This window comes from Meles meles, chromosome 7, assembly GCF_922984935.1.
Source record: "Meles meles chromosome 7, mMelMel3.1 paternal haplotype, whole genome shotgun sequence".
Classification (NCBI taxonomy): domain Eukaryota; kingdom Metazoa; phylum Chordata; class Mammalia; order Carnivora; family Mustelidae; genus Meles; species Meles meles.
In genome coordinates this window covers 19895711-19905996 of record NC_060072.1, presented here as the reverse complement: position 1 = coordinate 19905996, position 10286 = coordinate 19895711, and the positions used below count along the sequence as shown (strand labels likewise).

The 10286-nt window shown below is 41.4% G+C and overlaps 1 protein-coding gene across 1 annotated transcript in view; it reads left to right on the top strand.

Moving 5' to 3' along the window:
- The first annotated feature begins 1129 nt into the window (after positions 1-1129).
- MYBPC1 (myosin binding protein C1) overlaps positions 1130-10286 on the top strand; it is an 82540-nt gene continuing 73383 nt past the window's right edge. The window contains exons 1-4 of the mRNA XM_046011783.1: positions 1130-1231; positions 1683-1791; positions 3529-3771; positions 9576-9617. Coding sequence (XP_045867739.1) covers positions 1130-1231; positions 1683-1791; positions 3529-3771; positions 9576-9617 — 496 coding nt within the window. The remainder of the gene's footprint in view (positions 1232-1682; positions 1792-3528; positions 3772-9575; positions 9618-10286) is intronic.

The following is a 10286-nucleotide window of genomic DNA, read 5'->3' as shown; positions in this document are numbered from 1 at the left end:
ATTAAACATTCATTTATGTCCAAAATCTAGATTCTGATGCATAAAGAATATGACCCATTGTCATTGTGTTTGCTGATATTTTTGATGACACTTATAATTCATATATCCAAAACTTCTCCCAGTATTATTAACACCTTCATGCAAATAATATTTCATATTAAAGCAGTCTCCATTGTGCTGGACATATGAGGTCTAGGCTGCAACATGCACACAGTCCCAAACCCACTATCAACGGGGGATATGCCAGACGTGTTTAGCCTATTTAACCTAAGAAGAAAGATAACTTGCTATACTACCAAAAATGACAAAAACAGGAGTTGGCCAGATAGAGCCTCATTCACCACAATATTTACAATATATAAAGCATTCACATAGCTTATTTCAAACCAAGAGTGAGACTTTAAGAATAAATAATGTTTAAGAATAACGTAACAGGGGCACCTGAGTGGCTCAGTCGGTTAAGCATTTGCCTTCAGCTCAGGTCATGATCCCAGGGTCCTGGGATCGAGCCCCGCCTTGGGCTTTCTGCTCGGAGGGAAGCCTGCTTCTCCCTCTCCCTCTCCCCCTGCTTGTGCTCTCTCTTTCTCTGTCAAATAAATAAATAAAATCTTAAAGAAAAAAAAAAGAATAACATGTCTTCATCTACATACCAAATTACCAAAACATGGTTTTAGCACATTTAATTTATCCCAAAAAAGTGACAAAAAGAACGCCACAAAAAAGACATACAATCCTACCACTCAGTCATTACAACTGTTATTATTATGTTCCCCCTGTCTTTTCCATGCCTATACAACATATTCATATGTTGTAATTACGCTCTCCATGCTAGCAAAAGGCTAAACTGACGGTTAATAAGATATTTTAAGTAGGTCAGACAATGTATTATATGAGCCCGTGAGCCCATGGGAAGGAGAGAACTGGGATGTTTCTACCATTTTGGTGCGGAGACACCTAGATAGAGGCAGGTTAATTAATGCCTCCTAAGACTGAAGATTTTTTTCCTCCTTCAATTTACTGACCATGAAACCCTTGATCCTGGAAAATAGGAACGGACCTCATTGGAGAAAACCTGACCATTTATGGAGTGACTAGGTTCTGGTCTTCCAGCAGAGCACCAAGGCCACGTATGGGCTGTCTGTTTCCTAGCTGCCGCCAGCGCCCGTCAGTTAGAACGCCCTGGCACTCTCCGTGCAGGCATGCCATTGGTGGCATACCTGTGCTTTTTACAGTAGGTGGTCATAGGAAAAATCCACCATAAATAGATCAAGCCCTTTGAACACGTTTCAGTGTTGCAGAGGGAGGGAAAGACTATATCTGTGAACTAAAAAGGATCAAAGAACAGCCGTCCTTGCCTAAGGAAGAAGGAGGTAGCTTTCGTTGCTGGTTCAGAATCTAGTTAGTTTTCATGTTGTTCATAAAAATATTTTCTTGGGCTTATTATTTTCTGGGTTTCCAAGTTTCTTCCTTTTATTAAAAAGAAGTTTAAAACAGCAGCTTCTGTATCCTTTAGTCCATCCCGTCTGTGTGCTTCCTAATCAAGGCAAGAGGAAGAGGGAGACAAAAATCCGATTTCATTCACCCGGCAGAAAAGTCCTACAAAAGCTACCTTTGGTTTTTGAACAAGCAGAAGCATAGCAGGGCCTCCCTTCAATAAATAACCTTTTGCTCTAAATCTGAAGGTGTGGAGAGCTTCCCAAGGACAGGTGACTCCTGAGAGTGTGGACAGGGCTAAGCTAGTTGACGGTGGAGCTGGCATGGCTGAGTCAGGGTTATTTGCTGAGATTTTTAGTATTTGGGTTATTTGCAGCCCAGATTTTGGAAGGTGGAATTCCTTAGAAAGGCAAGGGTTTTATCGGTACCAAGGGCCAAAACTCTAGCCCGATTGCACTCCTGTCATTGTTAAGAACGATGGGGTTGGGTGAATGCGTCCCAGCATTCAGCCAGCAGGAGGGTCGCCAATGAGAGACATAGTGTTCTCTGTGGGTAACGCAGATGAAGAAAGCTGCCCTTGGAGTGCCAGCAAATGGTTCTTGATTTCTTGGCAATGAGAAGAAGGGGTTTTTGTGCGGGTAGGAACAGTCTGCCAGTCAACTATATTTATAGAGCACCTGCTGTGCAGAATTTGAAAAGGAGGAGGAGACAGGCCTTGTCCTCAAGAAGCTTGTGATCAGAGAGGAAAACTCCCCATGTACTGTAAACCCTTCACCATTTACAATCACGTTTGAAATGGGACAGGATTAGGTGATATTTAGGGCATAGGCTGAGTTTACTTACCCAAAGTGTGGGGTGTGGACTAGCAGCATCAGAATCACCTGGGAGCCTGTTAGAAATGCAGAAACTTCAACCCTGCCACAGACCCCCAGAATCAGAATCTGCACTTGACCAAATCCCTAGGTGATTCATATGTGCACAGCAATTTCAGAAGCAGTAGAGGTACTATAGATGTTGAGTCCTGAATGTTTTGAGAGTGCAAAGTCACCTGCTTTTGTGACTGACTTGAAAAGAGTAGTTAATTTACCTGTGAGCTTCTTCTTTTTTTTTTAATTAAAAAATGTTTAAAGTAATCTCTACACCCAACATGGGGTTTGATCTCACAACCCCAAGATCAAGAGTTGCATGCTCCACTGACTGAGCCAGCCAGGAGCCCCAACCTGTGAGTTTCTTAAACACAGGCATCTCATCTTATCAGTGCCCACTCTTGGGAGATTTATAATAGATTTATGCTCAATGAATTCCGGCCGCCTAGGTCCTTCTTCCTACAGTCCCCATTCAGTGGGTACTGTGGAAATCGTTGTGAATGAGTCATTGTTATAGAGGCAGCTAGTGAATCTGGGGAACATACAAATGGTTCTTAGAGGTGTGGGTGAAGCTGGGCTTGGCACAACCTGTCAGCGACAAAAGATGCCTTGGAGTAAGAGAGATATATGAGCAGTTCCTTGAGGCCAAAGGAGATGCTTTGGGTTCTGAGACATACCTGGAAACGTGCATTTTCAATCTAATTCCTTTAATTCGTGGCCTTTACCATTCCAGTCTCCCCATTTCCAGGTCTAAGACAGCTGGAATTCTTCGTTTCAAATGTCTTGCAAACTATTGAGAATTCACCTTTTTATCCTTTTTGTTCTACTAGGATTTACTGATTGGTGGGTCCATTTATCTACATTGTACAGACTCTGCAGTATATGTAAATTTCATCAAAAATCAATTATTATTACCATTTTATGGTTAGGAAAGTGAGGGGTCTACCTCCTCTGCTTCCTCAGCCCCCAACCCAATTCCAAACATGTTCTAACATGATACAGCCACAGATCTAGAAATAAGGCAAATCCCTAGCAAATGGCTTGTGTAGAAAGACAGGAGAGCTGTTCTCACAGATGTGTCAGAGTAAAGTTATGACAATAACAATGATAACAATAAAAAGAGATTGAAGTGTGTATGGTGTCTACCATATTCCTTGCTTCCGCAGGAATCCATCCACTTCTCCCAACAACTCTTAAGATAGGTTACGCTATTGTTTCCACTACATAGATAAGGAACTTCAGGCACATTCCACTCCTACAGCTCGTACAACACCCATAGGAGGTTATGTGGCCATGACAATAGATCAACCAACTCACCGGGAAAAATGGAGTGATATTTCTGGAAAGTCCATCAGTCCACCTCTGCCTCCGCCGAATATGAAAGCTGCGAAGGGAAGTGCAGCCCCACGTGACAAAGTTCAGGCTCTGAGTCAGGCAGACCCAGACGGAGCCTGGCTCCACCCTCCAATGGGTTGTGGGACCTCAAAGGGCCTCACTTCCCATCTGCAAAATGGGGATAATTAAAGCACTGATTTCAGAGAGCTAACCCACATTAACATACACTGTGTCCTTCCTGCAGTGGGTGCCTATAAGTAGTTGTTGCCTATTTATTTCTCCACTGGCTATAAAGTAACAGGGTTTCTATGATTTCAAGAAGGAAAAGTTCTGGTTCTGCCTTCATGCAGGCATACATTTTCCTACTTCCACTTCCTGCAAACATTCTAAAAATATCGGCATTAACATCCTATAATATTTCTGTAGTTCTGGTGATAATCCAATCGGCAGTTAATGATCGAAGTTCTGTGGATTTGTTGGAACTTGAACTAAGCCCTTTAAATTCTCATTTTGTTTTGATTTGGGGGCTTTTACATACAAACACAATGGAAACGGACAATTCACATTCAGAATACATTTACAGTGTCAGTATCCAGAGTAATTCTCTTTTATTTATTTTTATTAGATTTCACCCTTGGCCTTACTTCCAAAACAGGATTTTAAGTAAGCACAGCTTCCCTTACAAAAATGGGCTTTTGTTTACAGAGATGCTGAGAAAACATGGCCAGTGTGATAGTCCCTACACGATCACCAATGAAGCCCTTTGAATTCTTTTTTATCAGTTCACTGTGTATTTAATGTGTTTCCAACATGAAAATGAGGTATTAGGGAGACAAGAAAGGAAATGAAAGCTCCCTGTCCTTGTTCAGCTAGGAGGGAAAAGAAATAAATACACTGAAATAAATGGAAAATAATTTTATTTTTAATTTTTTAAAAGATTTTATTTATTTATTTGACAGAAAGAGATCACAAGTAGGCAGAGAGGCAGGCAGAGAAAGAGGAGGGGAAGCAGGCTCCCTGCTGAGCAGAGAGTCCAATGCGGGGCTCGATCCCAGGACCCTGGGATCATGCCCCAAGCCGAAGGCAGAGGCTTAACCCACTGAGACACCCAGCCGCCCCTGGAAAATAATTTTAAAGTAATTAGTGAATAAAGAGTATATTATCATGGGGTTCAGAATGTCAAGAGAATAAGGGAGGGGAACAAAAGGGAAAATCAGTTCTGGGAATCCTCAGAGAAATACAAAAAGATAGACCAAGACTGACAAAATAATGATAGTAGTTATTGTTGTAAATTATAGAGCTCTATCTACATACAGGAACTGTGCTTATAATTTAGTTAGATTAGTACCTTGTTGTTATTTCACAAATGAGTTCATGGAGGCTGACAGAGATTAAGGAATTGCCCCAGATTACACAACTAATAAGATGTAGAGTCAGGATTCGAACAGAGATCTACCTGACACAATCACATTCAGAGAATAAACAAAGTCTATGGGGGAGAAGATCATCACTCTCTTCAGGGGCAGAAAGGTCAGACATTGAAAAGAGAAACCAGAACAGAGGGGCCACCAGGGTGCGCTAAGGGAAGGGAAGGAGGAAGTGCCCACTGGCAATGGCTTTGAATGTGAACTTAAAAAGAGTGTAGACCTAACCAAATAGGTAACAGAGACCCTCTCTGGTAGAATAACAGGGTGAAACACAGTTGTGGCATTAAGGAATCCCTGCAATTATGGGGAAAAGAGAATGGAAGGCAGAGAAACTCATCTGCAAGGAGAGCCAGGCAGAGGTTCTCGGGCATTAGGCAACAATGACCCTGTCCAAAAGATAGTATGCCAAAGAAGTGGCTTCTTGCTCTCTGTATTCTGATATCTGTGTGCTGCAAAGACTCACCCAAAGCCAAGGGGTCAACATTCAATTCCCATTTCTGCACTCAGATCTCTGAAAATAAAATGCTTTGGCCAAGGGCTTTGTCTTCTGGTTGATCTGGCACTACAGATCCTTTCCATGACGTGGTAAAGAAACTAAAGCGTTTCCCTCGATGCTATCCAGGGGACACTTGTTTCACTGTATCCTCAAACTACATTGCATCCTGCCACATTACTTTCTGCCCGAAAGCTATACGTTTTCTCTCCTTTGGTTTTATTTCTTCCTCTTTAGTAAATAGTACTGTATTTATGGGCATCTGAATGAAAATATTTTTTTTTTAATTTGGAGTTTGTACCCAGCACACACACAAAAAATTAGTGATGGAAGGAGATATCACGGCATCCTGACAGCCCAGTGTTGTTCCTTTCTTGATTTCTGTTGGGGTGCAGTCCATTCTTTCTTCTATGTTCATTCCAGCCTGCCTGGACTACACATAGTGATGACCTTTGGGCTAAACTGTTTGCTGTGGGCTGTTTTCCTCTAGAAAGAGCCAGTCGTGGGAAAAATAACTAGAAAATCCTAGACCTGGACAAGAACAGAGCTCCTGGGATCCCACATGTGCTTATAATATGAATATTTTTCTTTGACAAGCAGAAAATAAGTTTAAAGGAGATTACCTCCATTAACTGCCTCTTCCTGTCCTGGAGTAGGAGAAGCTGATTCACACACATGTCCCAAATTCCCAGTTCACGGAATCCATGGGGATTCAACAGGGGAAATTCCATGCCCTTTGGTCATGGGATATGCCTTTAGCTACTTGGACATAGAATATTTTTTAACAGAAGTTTCTTCACAGAATTCACTGCCAGCCTTCTCTATAATTCTGAATATCCAAAGCCAGGTATAAAAACCTCAGAACCAAAGCTCTCAAAAATTTGGATATGTGTAGATAGAAATCTACTCCAGGGGGTGTCTGAGTGACTCGGTTGGTTAAGCTTCCGAATTTTTATTTCCACTCGGGTCTTGATGTCAGGGTCCTACGGTCAGGTCCTGCATTGGGCTCCACGCTGGGTGTGGAGCCTGCTTGAGATTCTCTCTTTCCTTCACCCTCTGCCCCTCCATTTGTCTTCACATGCACTCTCTCTCTCAAATAAATAAATAGGAAATAAATAAAAGTTTTTTTTTTAAAAAAAGGGAAGAAATCTATACCAGATAGGTGCATTCCCAGAAATGACCCAGAGAGGAGTTGATTCTGTTTCCAATGAGTCTTGCTTTGCCTTGTGATAACTCTGCAGAGCCAGAGGACTTTGGTCTCATCACCATTCAGGAAGTATGTCTCATGGGGGCAAGATGATGTCAGAGATGCTGCAGTGTCCTTGCTGCCTGCGGAACACGGGCTCTCATTTACCGAGCACTGTCCTCACCTTAGGCTCTGCAGGGTGTGAGTACTTTGGACCATGAGGGACAGGCATGCCACGCAGTGTGTCTCGTCTTACCCTCTTTGCAACCTGTGCATATGGGATAGGTGTCGTATTCACTTTTCCAGAAAAGGAAAACAGGCTCAGTTTAAATGCCATTAAATGTTCTGCCTGCTGGCCAGGACACCCTGGATCCCCATTTTACCTGTGCTCTGCCCATCAGTACACCATGGAAATCTACAGAGTACCGTTTAGATCCTCACCTCATACCACACACTAAAAGGCAGTATGTCTTGGCCACAGGTTGAAGTTTTCCTGCTCCATCCCTCTTGTCAGTACAGGTGAGTTGGCTGCTTAGGGTTGAGTGCAGCATAGGGCTGTGGAAAATAGCTTTTTCCTGTGAGAAGTGAGACTAACACTTCCATTATTCTTTTCATTTCCAGAAAATGAAGTGTCTGCCCCAGCCCCAGCCCCAGCCCCACCCCCAGGTGAGTAAAAACACCGCCTCACGTGTTTGGGCCGCAAATACAGAACGTCTATCCCAGCATGATCTGGCCTCCCCTGAAGCTGTGAGTTTTAACCTAACTCCTGTGGAGAAACTGGATGACCACACTTGTCATAAGTTTATAATATTAACATGTAATATAACTATTAAATAATAATAGTCATAATAATAATAATGCATTGTGTTTATAGATCCCCTCTCACGGTACCTGATTTGAATGGCATGTCATATATTTACGAAACCTTTCTAGCAACGCCAAAGTTGTTGTTATGCCCATGTTTTAGCTTTGTGGAGCCTGAGCCTCCAAGGGAATGAAGGATTTGCAGCATTTCTTCACATGGAGCTAAAGGCAAACAAAGCCCACATCTTTCTTGTGAGTTTAGGGAACGCATTTACCTCAGTCCTGGAAGACAAGCAGCCCACTGCCCACTTGAGTTATATCACCATCAAGCACCTGGAGAAACAGTTTCCAGGACAGTTTGGTGGCCTCTGAGGCTCCACTTCTTCCGTTCTTAGTACCCTGTTGTCCACCAGGTGGCAACAAAAAAACAAGGAGTAAAGAATTGTAGGGAGCGACAGTGGGCATTACTACTTCACAGAGCAGGTGAAGCCCGCTTTTGCGTTCACATAGACCTAAGGAAGAGAAAAAGACTGGAACTCTAAGTGGAAAACATGTCCCTGGATTCTGTTTGCTTACAACCGAGTAGAAGATAAAATACAGCCTGAAGAACTCCTCAGTATAACACAACCACCATACTGAAATGCAAGCAATACCGGGAGAACCTCCCAAGGCCATCTGTGATTTAAGGCAGGTTTCTTAAATTGACAATATGGTGTGAAGGAAGCGGGTGAGAGGGCCCTGGAGACCACAGTCTAGGTGAAAGAGAAGCTGATTAGGCCTTAGTTGCTGGTGATCTTTTTGCATGGACATTTATAAGGGGATTATGAAGCTCTTCCATCCTGGAGATCATTTTCAAGAGGGAACTTTGAGAAACCTGACTGTTCATAGGAGCCCCTTTGTCCAGCTAAGAACACTGGATTCACACTCTCAGAGCCCTTAAACAGCATAGAAGAATATTGGTATGTATCAAAATGAATGAATGAGGCTCAGTGCCATGTGGGTTCAAACAGCGACAAGCTCCGTTTAGTCTTCTTTTAGCCAGTATAGTGTGACATTCTTCTTAGGATGTTCTTTGGTATGTTTTCTCCTTGCACATACCAATTTATTTTTGACAATACGGAGTACACTGAGGACCTACAGGCCATTACGGACATAACCTTTTCCTTTTATTCTTCAGATCAGTTGCTGTCACTGAGCCACTCTAAAGTTTCCCTTGTTATAGCATACACATATTTCATATTCATTGTATAATACTGACCTCCTGTTGCTAAAACAGGTCTCCCAAACTCTGCTAAAATAGTTATTAGTTAACTGAGATTCAGACCTCTGCTCATCAATCCAAGAAAGAGAGAGAGAGAATTCATGCTTAAAATAATGATTTTCTTATATATATCACAAGTCAGACACCATTTGCAGGTATCTAAATATGATTCCGGACAGAGGGAAGTAAGCTAGATAGTCTGTCTCAGCTGATGAAATAGGATGTTACTGCTCTTGGGTTGCATTAATTGTCACTCAACTCAATCTAGAAGATTAGTACATGCACCAAAATATTTTCCTTGAAACTACTGGACAATTACAGATTTTATACCCTGACTCATTACTATTATATTAACCGGAAGTCTAAACAATTGGAATCATTACACGGGTCAAGCTTCCTTAAAAAGTCAGTCCCTTTTGGGGTCTAAAATGAAGTGACCCACATTTTATACTCACTTTCACACCAGCATGTTTAACATAGTCCCAGCATAACTAAGTATATTTTAACAAAATCTGTATTGCATGTTTCTGTGTATACTTTTTTCAAAAGTGATCAGATTTATTCATTGATTTTATTAAAAGTTTAATGTGATTCTACATTATCATTCCCAAGTTCATAACTCGTGTATAGCATAATAAATGAATATGTAGCATCATTTATCTTCCATTCTCATTAACTTCTCCTCTCCCACCCTCCACCCATTGTTCATCACATAATAAAATGGTTTCTTTACGACACTTTTAAAAATGTGCTTGTACTTTCCACACAGAACCAAATAAAGAGAAGGAGGCTGGAACTACACCAGCAAAAGGTGAGTTAGAGGGAGGGAAAACAAGGCTGAATTCAACAAAATTAGAAGCAGAAAGAGGTCAGTAATGATTGTCATGATCATCTGATAGAATTTCTCTGCATTTCCTTTCATCAGTGTGGTTTTGAGTTCTTCATTTGCATCTTCTCTGCATGACCAGTCAGCATAATGAATGGATCCGTTTTCATGATACATATTTCTAAAAGGAAAACAACAATGATAAAAATCACAAGTGTTTGTTGAGATGCCAGCAAAGTAATTGGTAGTTTGCAAGTTATGTGCATGTGAAGAAAAAGAGGCATCTGATCTTTAGGGGATTACGCCAATTTGGAAAGTTATCTGGATTACACATAATTTTAAAAAAAACTGTTTTTGTATTACTGTGTGAACTGTTCCAGATTTCACTAGTAATTTTGAAGGCTAGCATCTCATTTTGTAGCACTATGTATTTGCATGGACTTATATAATGGCTTATATATGTTGACACGTACAACTTTAAGCAAACATTATGTTGCTCCTTATTGAGCTGGAAACTCATTTATCATTACAATATTATTCTATTTTTACTTTATATGGACATAATCCGATCTGAGAAAATGAATAATCTTTATCATGTACTGCTGTGGATCCATGAAATATTCATTCTTTTGTCTCCCCATGGAGGAAGTCATT